An 18,398-nucleotide genomic window follows, 5' to 3' on the forward strand; every position below is an offset into this window, starting at 1 on the left:
AGCAGAAAACCCTTACATGGCCTATATACTAACATTGTCTTATTTTTTAAATCTTTTTATTTGAGAGAGAGAGAACATGCAAGCAGCAGAGAGAGAGAGAGAGAGAATCTTAAGCAAGTTCCATGTTCAGCAGCGCCTGATGTGGGGCTTGATCCCACAATCCTGCTGCCAGCATTGTCTTAAATCTTCCCTTCTCTTCTTCCTATTGCAAAAACGAAGATCAAAACCAAAATGAGTAGTAATAATGACTATTCACCACATTTAAAATCTTGGGGTGCCTGGGTGGCACAGTCAGTTAAGTGCCCAACTCTTGGTTTCTACTTGAATCATGAACTCATGGTTCCTGTGTTTGAGCCCCATGTAAGCCTCTACACTGGCAGCACAGAGCCTGCATGGGATTCTCTCTTCCTCCATCTGCCCCTCCCCCACTCACACTGTCTCTGTCTCTCTCAAAATAAATAAATAAACTTAAAAAAATAAAATCTTTACAACTTGATTGCTAAATTGAAGTTCAGTAAAAAATTAACACGACTACTAGCCACAATTTATTAAGGAAATAAATGTTCTAAGTGCAGCAGGAAGCCATCTGAGAGATTTTGGTGTTTTACTGCTCTGCCCTATGTTTCAAAACTAAGCAGGAAGCTCAATGTGAAATCACTTCTGGGGGATCACATAATTTATCTTATGCATGTTGCTAATCCTCTGCTTGTCCATGGCTTCAGTGCCTGACTTTTTCGGCATCTTAGCACCCCACATCTCTGGAGGATGATGCAATGGACACATGGCTTTTTATTTATCAGAGAAACATTGGCTGAACCCACCCTATTCCTCCTGAAGTTGTATCATAACAGACAGCTGGATATTTGGAAAGTTTTCAAAGATCCACTGGATTGTTTTCACACAGAATCTTGGTGTCAGATAGACGGTGTGTAAGTGTGTGTGTGGTTTGTGTGTGTATGTGTGTGTGTATGTGTGTTGAGCAGTCATTTCAGAGAATATAAAAATAAATGAGATTCATTAATTAGTATGAGCCTACCCCAAAATCAACATGGAAATGTCCTATCTACTTCAAAATAGCTGAGTGAAATGGGTCAGAATAATTGGATAATTAGCCTGGACAATTATCCTATTTTGAAAAGGTGAAAATAAATACCTCTCAGAGCAGCATCACCACCAATTTCCCACTTCCAATTTCTCCCAACAATCTGAATACTTTCATGACCAATTAGGTAAAACTCGAAGGCTACATGTTATTACATTTATGGCAAGTTGGATTTTATTCCTATTTTATATACCACAACTGAAAACCGTCTGGACCTTATAATCTTACCACCCCTCCCCCATTTTTAAACATTCAGGCTTTTCTTTGAAGCCTGTGTACTTAAAGTGAGTTCAGATTTGCTGCCTGAGATCTATACGGTCTCCAATCTCTAGCATTCCAAATTTATGACTGTAATCTATAAGCGTCTGCAGCAACAGACTTAGGAAAACAATCAGCAGCCTTCACCCACCTATCCTCCAGCCAGATCTCTTTGAAGGTAGATAACAAACAAACAAATGTATACCTACAAAAGTGCACTATACCTAGAAAGGTAGGGCTGGTACTTTTCTTCAGAAAGGGGCAAGGTCGTCTGGAAACTCTTAGTACATCCAATGCCACCTAAAGGGTATGTGTGCTAGCCGTGTTCTCAGCAGGCCAAGGAATATACTTTCCAGAAAAAAGAGGACATTCTGGCAGTTCCTCCCTGTGGGGTCAATTAGGATGTGCTGAGGAAGAAGTGCAAACCAGTATCCACCTTCCCTCACCCCCTCATGTATAAGAACACAGCCTGGGGAGTTAACTGAAATAAGCATACTCCAGAAAACTGCTGAAGAGCATTCTCTGGCGTTACTGTCAGGTATGAGATATGGAATAAAAGTTCTTCCCTCAAACCCACCCTAACCCCTCCCAAATAAATACCAGAACAGTGGAAGCAGTGAAAATAGCAATATGGGCACTTTTGCATCTTTGAAGACCCAGCTTATTTAGAACCACATTTGTGGTCGACAATTCAAGACACAATCATGCACGGCAGGGATCTGGGCAGAAAATAAGCCAAATTCCCATCTCCTATAGGAAACCTTCCCAGTTCCTAGGTTGGCAATTGTTATGAATGGGAACTTTACCCCATTCCAGCATTTTCTCTTTGGGAAATTTAGCATGAACTATGATTTCTAAAGATTTCATAGAAAGTATGCTGAAAAGAAAAAAAAAATCAAGCTTCAGATCAAATGTTGTGCCTAAGACTAAAGCATATTGAGACCAGTATAATGAAATATTTGATGTGAAAGTATCTAATGCTTTGTAAGCACCAATCAGAATAATGACAATACCATCTGTGCTCAGCATGTATCTATAAAATGCACAAACACAGTGTTTTTAGATATCAACAGTCAAAACAAAGCTAAGGACCTTTTCCCTCCAACCTGGGAATATATTGTTTTAAACAGTTAAATAAAAGTTGGTGCTGTGCTTTATTGGCAATTTTTCTTCTGGTTCCTATAAATGAACTCTGTTGCTTCAGGTGGAAACCTGGCTTGTTCACTAAACTTGGTTTCCTTTTAGATCTGAGTAATTATTTTCAGAAGTCATGCAGGTAAGAATGTGGCTTATTACAATAATGTGTTACTCTCTCTTTTAGGGAGTCAGCTTTGGGGAAGTCTGCATGTTCTTGACAGAAAATTAGTAAAATCAGGACAGAGAACTTGAACTGCTGAACAATTGTCAATCTCTTCCTCCCACTTAAAATGAAAGAAAGAATTCCTGAATAGAGCACTGCATGTATTTTATAGGATGATAAATCCAAAGTCCCTTCAAGATTTAGAGAAGAGCCATGATTTGCCACCTCATACCAGAAACCTGCCAGACATTTTGCCAGCTTTCCAGGTGGGTTCACCTAAGAAAGAGCACCAATACCTGGCCGGTTCTTTCTGTGCATACTGGTCAGTGTAGTTAAAACGGGCAACACTCCAGGGGAGGAAGTAAAGCGCGCATCACTGAAGGAAGGATATAGAACAGAGAAGTTTATTTTACACTATCCGTCCAAGAAAACAATCTCCATAAACCAGTGCAAAATGTGCAACAGAATCAATACGTGTGTCTTAGCTCTGAGAGCCCAAATTGGTGATTTCCTCTCCCGTTCCTCCTTCGGGCAGGTGCCCCATCGGCTGGCTAACGCTGGCCTTGGTGTGCACCATTGACAGAAACATTCAACCAATTTGTAGCAGGTTATTTTTTACAATTCATACCAGAATGTGTACAAGGGGCGGCGAGAACCATACTGAATGAATGATAAGTGATCAGTGCTTAAAGTAAATACAGGGGGGCTGCACGGGCAAGAATCCACAGTTTCAATAAATACAAGTGTAACAAGCATGGGTGGGTCTCAACTCGGTGGAATTAGTCTGCATAATAATTCAGCATCATACAAAATCTAGCAGGGCTGTTGAGCAGTGATTGGCAACAACGTTCACAATAACTTATGCCCTTGAGCGAGTCTGCGTTGAACACATTCTGTGGTTCCAAAGGTGTCAGTTCTCTGTTTCCTCCTTCCCTTGCCATCCCTCCAGGATGGGAGGGGTGGAGCTGGGGCAGCTTGGTGGAGGCGTCCCATGAGGAAGGACGCTGGCCCAAGAGCCAGCTGTCAGGGTCCAGTGTACTCAATACCGAGTGGCAAATTGGGACTTTATTGACGACGTCTGTGCAAAGTGCGCTTCTCTCCATTTTCCAAGAAACCAGTGTCTGTATCTCCTGCACAAAAAGCAGTGGTGGCCTCTGGGTCACTCCCTGTCACCCCAATACCAAGTGATGAGAGCGCATCTCAGGGACTCACGGGCTGGGAAACTCCTGGTGCTGACTGCCCAGCACCTCCCGAGTGGGTGGTGTCACAGGGGCCCCTCATCGAAGGTCTCAGGCAGGCTAGAACTATTGCTTGAGAGACTAGAAGGAATCTAGTGACAAAATAATGGTCCTAATGGATATGTGGGAAGCTGTCTTCTTCCTTGAAAGCCTTGTGCCCCCTAGGTGATGCCTACAGAACTTCAAGGAGGCATCCTTGTGTATGAAACATCATGCATCTGTTCCCGGTGGCCTCGCCCAGATGTTCCTCTACTAAGCACTAAATCCATGCATGTTTCACCATGCCTGGGATTTGATCCCAGAAGACATGTCAGGGACAACCTATGGATCATCCACTAATCCAGAGCCCAGTGAAAGAAGATGTGAGAGAAGCTCTCCATCTCTGGAAGAAAAGGAATAAAAGAGGGAGCCCCCCCAAAGTGAAACAACCCCACCCAAACCCAATAACCTAGGTACCATCTCAAAACATAACAAAATCCCAAACACTCCCTAGCATCAATACACCCTCTCCTCTCTATTCCTTTGACAGTCTCAGGTCATAAATTAGGTTTGTCTTCCATCCAATAACTTAAAAAAGGAGGAGGGATTGTAATAAGTTTTTCCTGGCTTGGGCCAGTTAGCAGCCAGTTTTTCTAAAATCTCAGTCACTGTTCAAAAATGGAGCTTGAAAATTCACGCGGATGTCAGAGTCTTCACACGGAGGAGGCAGGAAGGGGTGGGTGAGAGGAACCCATGGAGAAGGGGGAGCGGGGAGGGGTGGGGACAGCCTGGGCCACCAAGGCAGGAGCGGAGGCCTGTGAACAGCACGGGAGAGCCAGATGCGCCGGCTCTGGGGGCCCACGTGACTCGGGGTGCGGCCAGGTCTTGTATTGCACAGAAAAGAAGGACCGAGGCTCGGTGGGCATCTGGGCGGCTCAGTGGTCCCCGCACATGGGCAAGTTCACAAAGGTGAACACGTTGAACTCCGTCATGATGGAGAAGCACAGGAACACGCCGTACAGGAAAAGGCACCCGCACCCGAGCTTCTTGTCCAGCTGCCACTTGTTCAGGTGAACGCCAAACACCTGCAACACACACACTGGGTCAGAGGGCGTGGGAGCCTTGGGCCTTGGGGTGGCCCTGGCTGGGGGAAGGGCTGCCAGTGGCTGACCTCATGGAGCACCGATGGTCTCTGAGCACCCCCAAGCCTGTTGCTCATGTTTTGGAAGATCAGAACATCAAAATCAAGAAGAAGGGAAGTCAAAACTTGGAAATAGCTTTAAAAAGTCCTAATGATGGGACCAGTCAGCATGGGCATGGTGGCCGTCGCTCCTCTTCTGGACTCCAGTCCCACACTACTCTGTGCTGGCGCCACTCGTTCTGACTCTTCACACTCTTGCCTCTGGCAGCCCCTGGCCCTCCCTGAGGACGCAGCCCCCCACAGTGGCAGCCACATCTCTTCTGTTCCTGTGCCTGGAGGCGAGGAGTTGCACCCCTTACCCCTCCCTGAGGACACAGCCCCCCACAGGGGTGGCCACATCTCTTCCATTCCTGCACCTGAATGTGAGGAAGTTGTACCCCTTGTTCTTCACTGCTGCTTCCACATTGTTTTCTTCTCTCCTCCACCAAGCTTGGAATCTAAAGTCTTTCAATAGTCATACTCCATCCCACCCACTTGCAGTCAACACGACAAAACTGATCTCTTTCGCCCTTCCCCAGAACCCAGAGTCCCACCCACTGCCACTCCTGTCTACAGCACCCTGTCATCCTGCCCAGCAATTTCACCATCCACTGAGGATATCTTCACAACACCTGGCTCCACCCAGTCTCCTGCAGCCATGCCCTGGTCCTGCACTGCCCCCACTGGGCCTGGGTGGCTCAGTTGGTTGAGCGTCCAACTCGATTTCAGCTCAGGTCATGATCTTAAAGTTGTGGGGTAGAGCCCAGCGCTGGGACTGGCACTGAGCCCATGTGGAGGCTGCTTGGGATTCTCTCTCTCCCTCTGCCCCTCTCCAGCTCATGTGCTCTCTACCTCCTTCTCTCAAAATGAACCAACTTAAAAACTCAGTTCCTCAGTTGTACTAGCCACATTTCATGTGCTTGACATCACACATGGCCAGCGGCTGCTGTCCAGTGCAGGTGCAGGCCAATGGACAAGTTCTACTGAATAGTCCTATAGCTGAGATCTGGCGACTAGCAAGAACAGAAAGGACCCAGTGTCAAATACCTCACTCTTTAACCATCATCTCCTCCACTGCCCATTGCCCCTGGTCCCCACCCCTGACCTACCTTACCCTGCTTAAATTCCACCAGCAATCGTTAGAACCACCCCTGAGCACCCGTGACTGCTTACTGGTGTCTCTCAAGTGCTGTTCTCCTTCTGTGGCTAAAGCCACGGCCATTTGGTTCAAGTCCTGCTTCCAGGTTTTCCATATTGCTTCCATGAATGAGGCTGACTGAAGCTGGAGAAAAATGCCTGGCCACACTGAAGGGTCTCTCACTTTTTAAGTTTTTTTTTTAAATTTATTTTGAGAGAAAGGGAGGGAGAGGCAAAGCGGGTTGGGGTGGGGGGTAGAGAAGAAGAACTCTGAACAGGCTCTGTGCTGTCAGCACAAGAGTCTGATGCAGGACTCGAACTCATACCTTGAGATTATGACCTGAGCTGAAACCTAGAGCCAGACACTCATCTGACTGAGCCATCCAGGTGCTCCTGAAGGTTCTCACTTTTTTTTTTAAAAAGTTTTTTGATGTTTTTATTTATTTTTGAGACAGAGAGAAAGCAGGAGCTGGGGAGGGACAGAGAAAGGGAGACAGGAACTGAAGCAGGTTCTGTGCTGACAGCAGAGATCCTGATGTGGGGCTTGAACTCACAAGCCATGAGATCATGACCTGAGCAGAAGTTGATGCTTAACTGGCCACCCAAGTGCCTTCCTGAAGGTTCTCACTTTTAATTCAAACCCATAAACCTCAAGCAGGCCATTTATGGCAATCATTTCCTTAAGTGCACTCTCTCTCCCTTTCCTGGATAGGTGTTTCTGACCTCTCCCATCTTCTGAGACCCCCCAACACCTTCCTTCTCCACTCTCACTCTCAGTATATGATGATGTTCCTGTCCACAGAGCTCCCACCACCAGATCCACTTGCTCACCTTCTCTCCTGCCAGTGAAGACCCGCTGCCCATGGCCCCTCACATGTGTACATGATTCCACTCCCCTTACTGTTCAAGAACATGGTCCCACCAACTGCCCTCTTTCATCTCCATCTCCCTACCCAGCCAGGGGTTACTCCAACTGGGGTACAAGAATGCTGCTAGCTCTCTCATATTAAAAAACAACTACATTTTTTCTGGATCCCCATTTCTCTCCTTTGTTCACAGCAAGATGACTTCAGAGAGTTGTAAACACCACTGAGTCCAATTTCTCTTCTTTCATCCTGTTACTTTGTTCTACTCAACCTTCGACTTCGTTGCCCCATGCAACCACCTTCATCAAGAGGTCCAATAACTTTGTATTTCTAACCTGAATGGCCAACACTCAGGATCCGTCTCCCATGACAGAGCCATCACTCCCTTCACCCTGAAACACCTTCTCCACTTGGCTTCCAGATGCCACACTGTTCTGCTTTGCCTCCTGCCTCTCCAACTGCTCATTCTGTGAGACCATTTATTGTCATCCTGACCTCAAACTACCAGAGGGCACCAAGACTCAGACGTTGGGCCTCATTTCTGACCTCGCTAACCCTCTTGCTGACTGTATCTAATTGCATGGCTTTAAATACCATCCACATTCTGGTGCCTTCAGCTTGGACGTTTCTCCTGAACTCAAACTCATCTTTCCAACGTATTTCTTGACCTCTCCCCTTGGGTGCTAAATAGGCAAGATAGCTCAAAATGTTTGAAACTGATCTTCCCCTGCCCCACACAAACCTACTTCTCTCTAGAATTCCTGCAGTCCCATTTCAACATCCCAGGTGGTGGCCAGCCCCATCTCCTAAAGGTTGTACACTTGTAGCTGTAACCATGTGCTCTGCTGGCAGATGGCTTGCCCCTTCATTCATTTAATGTTACCTTCTCTAGAGGTCTTGGATATTAATCTGTATAATGGGGCTGATATAGTGGCTACATGATGGGGGCATGGTGAGCTCCAAATGGGAAAATGTATGTAAAACACTGAGCACAATGTGTGGCTCTGACAGTTCTCATAGCCCTAAATCATACCAGACCCAAAGAACCTAAGCTACAGAAGAAAAATTGCATAGATTTCCACTTTTGCATCAGGTGGTGTTTGCTTTAGTAAATCTTTGATATTTGACTTACAGCCTGAGATCCTGTAAACGACCTCTCCAGCTTCCTGCCTGCCCTTTGGAATCCCCATTCTCAAGTATGTGGATGTTCACATGCCAGTATAATTCAATGATGAGTTCCTTGGAAATTTCAGGAAAAAACACATTGCGTCTCAATGTTTACTAATGTGAAAATTTAACCGCATACTTGTATATGAATGGTTACTTCATGTGGTACAAATCTGTTTCCACCAAACATGGCAGCTGAGTTGGAATATCATATTATACAAATAGATATGATGGCGAAGACAGTGGAATGGCATAAAGGTATACTGTCAATGAAATAATGTATTCTGAGTCTCTGAGTACTGGTTGGATTTACAGAAGTGCTTATTAACTTGAAACAATTAAATGGAATCTACCCTTTTCTTCATTAATGTTGCAGAAAAAGTGGATCTCCCCTTTGCTTTTGATAAAATGGCTTGTGCTTGACATGAGGCAGGGCCTTGCTTCTCAGAGGAGGGCTGGTTCCTTTCAGAAAGGGGGAAGGCTTTCTAGTGAACTGCTAGGATCCACTTATAGAAGAGACAGCCACGAAGGAGGTAGGACATCTGGAGGCTGATTGTCTCCATCCACCAGGAGGCCAAGCCCATCTGGTGTCCAAACAAACTCTGTGGCTGAAGAACCCGAGGGTGGAGGTGGGGAGAACACAGGAACTCAAGAGGCGAACAAGCGGAAGCCCTACCGTGACAAAGACGGAGGCCAGGAGTAAGCCCACGGAGTAGATCAGTCCTCTGCTGTTTAGCCGAATCTGTAAGAAAGGATGTACAGTTAGGCTTCCAAAAAGGCATCTGCTCTGTGCAGGGGCTCAAGCAACTCTGAGTAGCAGTAAGTTCAAATCTCTCCTATAGGATGGCAAAAGGCAGCTTGGATAGGCTTGCCCTGGCACTGGCAGCAGGGATATGCCCTTCCCTAAGACAGCCAGGGGGCACCCTTGTGTTGTCCACTCTCAGTCCAACCCTATCCTTCCCTCCGGGGCAGTGCCTGCTGGGCTGCGGCATGGCCACTCTAATTCTCTGTCATGTGTGGCCTGATTCTTGTTGCTCACAATACTGCCCTGTGGACGTGACCTCCAGGGAGCATTTGCTTTCTTGGTATGACTTTTAGGTTTACCATTTGGGTAAATTTCCTAACATGGGTGGTGGGAGCAATATTTTGAAAATGTTACTAAAATTTTCTCTCTCTCTCTCTTTCTGAGAGACAGAAAGAGAGAGAGTGCAAGCAGGGGGAGAGGGACAGAGAAGAGAGAGAGAATCTTAATCAGGCTCCATGCTCATTGCAGAACCCCATGAGGGGCTCAATCCCAGGAGTTTGAGAACATGACCTGAGCCAAAATCAAGAGTTGGATGCTCAACTGACTGAGCCACCAGGAACCCCATAAAAACATTTTATCTCTTTTGCATCACATTGTCTGTGACCTCCCAAACTTGACGGGAAGAAGTGGATGAGGGTTGTTACTGTGAGCAAGCAAAGAAGAAGAGTTAACATTCCATTTGTGATATTCGTCAAAGGATTTTTGTTTTGTTTGTTTTTCAGAATAAGACAGTGGGGTTAGCAGCCAAACACTGAAAAGAAAGAAACAATTTTTGGAATTCTTATAAATTAGCTCTGTCCAGTAGAACTTTCTGCAATGATGAAAATATCCTGTATCTGTGCTGTCCCATATGGCAGCCATTAGGCACATGCGGCTGTTGAGCACTTGAAAGGTGGCTCATACAACTGAACAAGAACTTTTTTTTTAATAGTTTATTGTCATGTTGGTTTCAATACAACACCCAGTGCTCATGCAACTGAACAAGAACTTTAACCTTATTTCAACCAATTCAAATTGACATTCAAAGAGCAATATGTGATCAGTGGCTGCAACAGTGGGCAGAGCAGGTAGGGATTATTTAGAGGCTGACCTGGCCAACAAAGATTTCAGAATTTCTTCCATAGTGCACAGAAGATGCCTTGATCTCCATCAAAGATCACGAGGTGGACCCTGAGATAGGAGGTGTGCCTTAGAGCAGCCGTGTTCAAAGCATTGTCCCTGGGCAGGCACAAGCAGCATCACTTGTGGGCTTGTTAGAAATGCAGGATCTCAGGCCTCACCCAGTCCTCCTTAATCAGAAGCTTTGGGGATGGGCCCATCAATCAGTGTTTCAATAAACCCTCCAGGTGGTGGTTCTGATGTATGAGAAAGTTTAAGAACCACTGAGTTAGAACAAGTACCAAGGCTAAACTCACTTCTGATCTCCACAGGTTCTTGGGCTGGGACTTTGACATTCTTTTTACACCAGTTCTCTTGCAAAGTCTTATCTGCATGGAGGCTTGGGGACCATAGAGCCCCCACCAATGTACACTGTCCTTCTGGGAGTCAAAGGCTCACCTGCATCCATAGAAAGGAAAAGCAAGGCAGGCTGATAGGTTCATTAGAGAACAGAGTGGTTATAATCAGCAGAAGTGGTCTGGGGACCTCCTGACAAGGTTCAAAGCACCTCTTGGCACCCTTTTACCAGGAGTAAAAGGTATGGGAACATGTGGATATCTCTGTAGGTGGGTGTGTTCAGTTTACCTTTTGGTGATAGGAAACTGCTTGCCCTAAACAGTTAGACCCTTTGTGTAGGGACCCAGGAGCATAACACATCTCCTTATATAATGTTCTGTCCCAAAGGGAATGTGCTGGACTCTATCCCCTGCCTGCACAATCCATGTGAGCCAACCATCTGCCAAATCCCAGCTGTAAATTATTCCCAGCCACCAAATGCCTTCCTAAGAGCAGAGGACTCCAAGCATATCTCTGTGACACTAAAGCAATGGGTTGACCTCATTAAATCAGTGTAAAAAAATGAGGGATTGGATCCATCCCAGTCCAGGTGGTGGCTCATCTTCCTACAGACCCTCCACCTGGCTATAGATTGATTTTCCTCCTTTGATCAGCTGTGTAGTATAAAGAGGCCAGTGTCCAGGAGTACATCACAAATGTCTTGTACTGAATAAGATTCTCTGCCATACTGTCCATACTGAACCTATGATAATGCCACATGTACCCTGGCCAGAGTTGAATGGGGGAAAGGAAGGGCTCCTCAGAGCAAGATGGCAGCCCCTGTACAGAATGAGGAAGAGCCCTCTGGGGCTGTCCTCATCACAGTCCTTGGCTGACCCTGAAACTGTGAACACACAGAAAACCTTTTGAGTTCTTAATTTTCAACATTACATAGATTTTTCTAAGACTGTGGCCGATGCATTCCAAGCCCAGCTCACCCTTGGAGTTCCAGGGTTGAATCCTTGTCAGCAATAAGAGTTGAGTAAAGTGATTTCCTGCCCTTAGGAATCCAGGAGCCAGTGAGAGCCAAGCTCCAAGAAGGAAAATTCTCTTTGGTCAAGTCTTTTGCCTTTTCCAAATGAATAATATTCAACTAGAGCTTTGGAACTTTACTCTTCCTTATTGACCTATATAAAGTCTCAAGGAGTGGTGCTTCTAAAATTCTAAATCTGGCTCTAAAGACTAAAGACAACCAACTCTGGTGAGGTTTCTGAGTAGTTTTTCCACATTTTCACCTTTTTCACTACCATAATGCACCACAGAGGTTATTTTTTGCCATTTCACTAATTAGAGACCTAGGCTCTCAAAGACTGTATTGATTCCTTGCAGAATCCCCACTTCCACATAGACATGACAGTAAGGGATTACGGTTCCTTCAGTCGCCTGTGGGTCCAACTTGAACACTTCCCAATTACTGGAGACTATGGACGGCTTGGGACAGGAACTGGCCAACTACGGGCCATGGGCTGAATCTGGCCCATCGCCTGATTTTGTAGATGAAATGTTATTGGTGCTCAGCTTGTTCATTAGCATATTGTCTACGTGCCTGCCTTCATGCAGCAGTGGCAGAGCTGAGAAATTTGATAAAGACCATATGGCCCACAAGGTTTAAAACATATCTCTGCTGGCCCTTTCCGGAAAGTTTGCTAACCCCTGGGTTAGGGCATGGGCCCCAGACCCAGTTCACCAAAACCCTTCTGAATCCCTGCTTGGTCACACACTTGATGTATAATCATGGAAAAGGGGCTTCACTTCCCCAAGCCTCAGTTTTCTAAGAAGTAAAATGGGGATAATACAATTCCCACCTCATAAGGTGGTTGTGAGAATTAATGGAATTAATCCATGTTAAAGCTTGAACAGGACCCAGTGTATAATGAGTTCTCAATGTGTCTAGGCCATTATTCACTCACTTATGAGCTGCAAAACCCCTTCCCTCCATCCCTGGCTACTGCCTTTATAAACTCACCACCCAGCAGCCCCCTGACCAAAGCCTCAGTAGATGACAACACCATGAGGACAGGAACCATGTCTGACTTTACCCTCTGCCTGGCACAGGGCTGAGCACAGGCCTCATGCTTCAATGTGTAACCAATTAATGGATTATTAATCCATTCCATTGCAGAAATGAAATGGAGCAGAGTAGACTGGTCAGAAAAAGGCTGGGAGCAGAGACCCTGGATGCCACTTCCAGATGGTGTTCCAGAGGCAATGCAGTCCTGTCCAACATTCCCTGTCCCTTTTCCCCACTGCATTTTTTATGAATGTGTATAGCTTATTTATTCTACCTAACACAATGTTAGGTAGAAGAAATAAGTTTATGAGAGTTTTCAAGCAGTCAGAAAAATTGAAAGAATTATACCATTTTCATAGGAGTCAATAATAGTTCACAGGTGCTTTGTTTCTAGATGCAATTCCCATATGGTGAAATTTGCAAATCCTAATTGCACTGTTGAATGTGTTTTGGGAAACACCTACAATCATATAACCTAAACTGTAGTCATGATATAGAGTACTTCCATCCTCCCCAGAAAGTTCTCCCCATCAGTCTCACGTAGATCAATCACTGCTTCTAGCTGGGCCTGAGAAATTTCATATAAATGGAACCCTATAATGTGCATTCTTTTACACCAGGATTCTTTTACTCAGCATGATTTTTTAAGATTCCTTTGTATTTTTCAGTGCATTACTAGCTCATTTCTCTTTATAACAGCATAAATATATCACAGTTTATCTAATTCTCCTGTTTATAGATATCTGGGTTGCTTCCAGTTTTGGGCTATTAGGGTGCATTGATCATATAATTCACAAACAATCTCAAAAGAGACCTATAGTGGCCCCTCATGCCCAGAGGAGAAGCAGGAATGAAGATAATGAAGACCTCAGGGGCCCCAAACACACTCACATCCCACCCAGTATCCTCTCTGTAGTTGGGCACTGGGAGCCTCTCCAAATGGGGGAGATTCACCTTCCCCACCTCAGCACACTGCTGTCTCCCTTTCCAGGCCTCAGTACGGTCAGGTGGGGTGCTCACCTCCTTCCCACCTCACTTCTATTCTGCCCATCCCTCCCTAAGTCTTTTTGTCTCTTCCAAGTTCACTGAGCCCTTGCTGGCCTTATCCCCTCTGGTGATGCAAATCATATCCTGACCTTGCCTGGCTTCCTTCTTACCTCCCCAGCAAGTCCTGATGCTCTGAGGGCAGATGCTGGGTCTTCAGTTTTTCCTCCTTCCACATAGCACCTAGCTCCCCACCTATCTACACGCACTGTGTGTTATTTTATTTTTAAAGTTTATTTCTTTATTTATTTTGAGAGAGAATGAGAACAAGTGGCGGAGGCGCAGAGAGTGAAAGGGAGAGAGAGAGAATCCCCAGCAGGCTCCCCACTGATACAGGGCTGAGTCAAAGTTGGATGCTTAACCAACTGAGCTACGCAGGCACTCCTGCACTGTATATTTAAATAAGCATCTGTTGGTGATGCTGAGCGTATGCATATCCTTGTGCACCTGTGTGAGTATGTGCATGTGTGGGGGGTGCATATTTTCATTGGAGGCAGTGAGACGGGGTGGCTAGTGTGCATATAGAGCTGGATGAGGAGACTAGTGTGTGAGTGGTTTTAAGCTGATCTTTTTAAGCAACAAAATGAGAGGGCACCAAAATTTTTTTTTCAATTGAGGCATAATTTGCATACAGTAAGGGACAAATCTCAAGTGTACTATTGGATAAGTTTTGACAAATGCATATACCCATGTACATGACATCTCCAACAAGATATACAACATTTCCATTCTATGGGGCGCCTGGGTGGCTCAGTCAGTTAAGCGTCCGACTTCGGCTCAGTCGTGGGTTCGAGGCCCACGTCGGGCTCTGTGCTGACAGCTAGCTCAGAGCCTGGAGCCTGTTTCAGATTCTGTGTCTCCCTCTCTCTCTGACCCTCCCCTGCTCATGCTCTCTCTCTCTGTCTCAGAAATAAATAAAACATTAAAAAAAAAAAAAACATTTCCATCACCCCAGTCAGTTTCCTTGAGGGCAGCAAGTTTAACTCAACTCCCTCAAAAGTAGTTTCCTGGGGTGTGCTATGCCAGACAATAGCATGGATCCTCCTCATCTCTGGACCACCTTTGCACAAGACTCTGGGCTACAGCTATGCAGTGTTGCTCTGAACAATGATTTCCGAGCTCCTGAGTCACAGACGCAGGGCCCATTAAGTGCAAATGCAGAAAATCTCCATGGCAATGCCCACCAGAGAGCATGCCCGGCACAACTACCCGACATTTAACATTGTTTTTATTTCTTGCCTTCAAAATACACAAATTCATTCTCTGATTCCCTTGTGGTAGTTGTTGCAGAGGAAACAGCAGGCTGGGTGGTTCCAAAGAAAACAGGAATTTAGCCCACAACGTATGTGCATTTTTTTCATACAGACGCACACACCCATTCAGACCTAGTTTTAAGCGTGCAACCGGTTCATAAAATAGTTCCCTGAATCCTACACAGTATGGGGATCCAACAACCCTGGCCTCAAAGATTCTGACTTCTCCATATTACAGTTTAAAATCTCTCTACAGTTTGAGGTCAACTCCATACAACTGGCAAATTCTTTGAGGAAAAATAAGAAGCCCCTTGATTTTTGCTAATTTATTTATAACCCGGAACACATGTTACATGTCATTTTGCATTTTCAGATTTGGGTAATTTGAACATTTGTGTGGGTGTGGGCTCCAAATGGAAGTGTCCAGTCTTGGCTTGATGTCATAAGCTATCACTGGGTGGGAATCTCTTTCCCTGAAACAATTAAATGAGGTATAAAAGTGAATATGCCTGCAGAAAAAAAGACACTTCAATGGCTGGGCCCTGTCCTTCCCAGAGTACTCTCACGAACATAGGGTTGCACAGAATTCTAGTGGCAACTCCTGAGCAAGTAGGGGGCAGTTTGTTCTCCCTTTGTAAAGAGGAGGCAGTTGACACTCTGGCAACTTCAGCACATGACCAAGGTAAGGTTCTGCTCCCCAACTCCAGTGCCTGTGTGGGTGCGGGTTTTCTCCACGCATCCAAGCATTTCTGTGACCCCCATTGGTATCCTACACTTTAACGCAGTTCTGGCACTATTCATGGAGCAACCCCATCAGATGGCACAGGTGAAAGGCTCAGTCCTACAAGGCTCTCCTTCCCCCACCCCAGACGCCAGTCACAAGTCCAGGTGTCACCTGTGCTTCCGACTGATGGGCTATAGATTGGTGATTCCAAGGACGCACTGCTTGGGTTTGACTAGTTTGTCGGAGTGGCTCACAGAACTCAGGAACACATTTTATTGACTACGTAACCAGTGTATTCTAAGAGGATAGAACTCAGGAGCAGCCAGATGGAGAAGGTAAACAGGTCAGGGTCTGGGGAATGGGAGCAGAGCTGCCTCTGAGCACACCACTCTCTGCTGATCTCCACGTGGTCACTAATCTGGAAGCTCCCCGAATCCCTTTCTTCTGGGTTTTTTAGGGGCTTCACTGCATAGGCAATTAATTAAATCCTTGGCTATTGGCAACAGTTTCAACCTCCAGCCTGTCTCCTCTCCCTGGAGGTCAGAGGTGTGACTGAAAATGTCAACCTGGTTGATTCTTCTGGCAACTAGCTCTCATCCTTATGTGGGGTTGGAAAGTCACGTCATTAACATAACAGAAGACACCTTACAGTTTTTAGCATTTCGAAAATTCCAGAAGTTTTAGAAACTCTTTGCTAGAAACAGGCATGAAGATCACACATCTATTTCTTACTATAAATCACAGTATCACACAAGGCCAGGGAGCTGGTAAGGGATCACATAAACACTAAACATTGAAATGCAGACAGTAAATTCTAGACTCTTTCCTGCACCCAGCAGAGCATGGGGAAACAGTCAGAATTCTCTTCACCCACTAAGAACCCTCAAAAGTGGCACTTTCGTCTTTCTTGCCTATCATTTCTGAAACTGTCCTGAATGAACTGTAAGAACCACAGATGCCAGTGTGGCAGATGCCACTGGGACCCCGTCCCTTCTTTCTAGCTGCCTCCCCATGACCAGTATCAGTGTCTGTGCCTGAGAGTTTCCCCCCAACACCATTGAAGTGCCCAGCTGCCCAGCATCAATGACTCTTGGGGTGGGTGCATGAACATGAAGCCCCCTGCCCCTCAGATGGGTGAATTCTGAGACGTGAGTGTACTCCATTTGCCAGAGCCCCTGCCCCCCAGGGCCTCACCTCCAGTTACCATGACTGCTGTTGGCTGCCTTCCCTGTCCATCTCACCCTCCCCTATTCCCCTCTGGAATTTCCCACTCCTCCCCAATACTCTCCTCACCTCGAATCCTGGTTTCAGGATGGAATGGTTTCTTGTGCGGGGTGGGCAGTAGGGAGATCTAAACTTGGATACTGAAATGAATTGGCTTCAGGCCTTGGCAACTCAGGTAAGCCCATCCACAGGGGACCTGTAAGGACCTTGCCTTCCCCCAAATACCACCTCATTTTCCTGATGTAGTGCCTGAACTAACACAATATTTACCTTAAAAGCACTGGATAGCATCACTACACTTCTCAGGATCTCTGTCAAGACAACCTCAAGAAGAACTATTCATTAAGATGTCAGCCAACTGTCCCTAAATGCCCTACCCAGATGCTGTGGGAATAGTTTATAGACTGGCCTTCTTAAGGGCATTCCGGCAATTTGCTGCTTTCCATGTAATATTCCCACTTGGGCTGGTTGTAAGCCACCACAAGGCCTCATTGAAGGCAGGGTTAGGAAGAAACAGGCAGTCTCTTCTCGTGAGCCTGTCCTGAGCGGCTGGGGTAGGGATTTTTAGAGCCACAGAAAGCTGGTGGTAGCAGGTGGAACAGTGTCCAGGCACTGGGAGCCTGATTTGAGAATGCTTGCTACAAAAGTTTGGAAGATGTAAAAGGCACTAAGAATGGACTAGCTAATTGGTTCATTCCACACGGGCCCTAATCCTAATGTTCCTAATGGGGAGCATTAGTTAAAAGAGATTCAGTTCCTGAACATCAGAGATGATAGTCCCATGTGATTCTGGAGGGAGTACATTTGTCTGGAGTAGGCTTCTCAGAGGAGGAGATGGTGGGCTGACGGCTGGTCTTAGAAGAAAAGCTTTGGGGAAAGCCTTGATGTGCTTGGCTACTCCAACTTTGAAACATTCTCCTGGCTCCACAGCTCCCCTTTTTGGCTGACTGCCCCCTCAGTCTCCTTCACGAAATGTTTTTATATTTCCCCTCCCCAACACCAGGATGTGGTTCTAGGCTCCCTTCTCTATCCACATGTACCTCCTTTGTGAGGTGTATGCTTTGAAAACCATTTGATGCTACTGACTCCCAAGTTTATGCCTGCAGTCAAGACCTCACCCCCAAACTTAAAGCACATTTATTCTGCTGCCTACCTGAGAGCTCCATGCATACCAAACTGAATCTGTCCTAAATAAAACCCTTGATATTTCCTCCTAAATATGTTTCCCAGTCCCCTTGCAGTCTTATACATCTCCATGAGAGGCACCAGAAGTTACCTTCACTTTTTCTCTCTCTCATCTTCTCCACACATCCATCAGAAAACCTTATTAATTCTTCTGAAAAATCTCTTTTTCTCCCTCTACACTCAGACCACCTTAGCCCCTGTCATCAGCATCTTGTCACCAGCTCCAGGACTTGTTTTCTCCTTCTTTGCCTTCTTGTAATACATTTCCAAACAGTATCAAATATGATCTTAAAACATAAAGTGAATGATGCCTTTACTTTGCTTGAATCCTCAGTGGCAGTCTAAACAATCCAAACTTTCCAAAATGGCCAATAAAGTCTTCGGATGAGCAGGACCCTGTTATCTCCTAACTCACTTCCCCGTTAACAGAT

General features: G+C 45.8%; 1 protein-coding gene across 1 annotated transcript in view; it reads right to left on the bottom strand.

Moving 5' to 3' along the window:
* Positions 1-3,042: 3,042 nt before the first annotated feature.
* SLC24A3 (solute carrier family 24 member 3) overlaps positions 3,043-18,398 on the bottom strand; it is a 491,381-nt gene continuing 476,025 nt past the window's right edge. Inside the window, exons 16-17 of the mRNA XM_077750215.1 lie at positions 8,904-8,969; positions 3,043-4,962 (exon numbers count right to left, since the gene is read on the bottom strand). Of these exons, the coding sequence (XP_077606341.1) occupies positions 4,813-4,962; positions 8,904-8,969 (216 nt within the window). The 3' untranslated portion in view covers positions 3,043-4,812. The remainder of the gene's footprint in view (positions 4,963-8,903; positions 8,970-18,398) is intronic.

Source organism: Crocuta crocuta, unplaced genomic scaffold (assembly GCF_008692635.1).
Source record: "Crocuta crocuta isolate KB4526 unplaced genomic scaffold, BGI_CrCroc_1.0 scaffold209, whole genome shotgun sequence".
Taxonomy (NCBI): domain Eukaryota; kingdom Metazoa; phylum Chordata; class Mammalia; order Carnivora; family Hyaenidae; genus Crocuta; species Crocuta crocuta.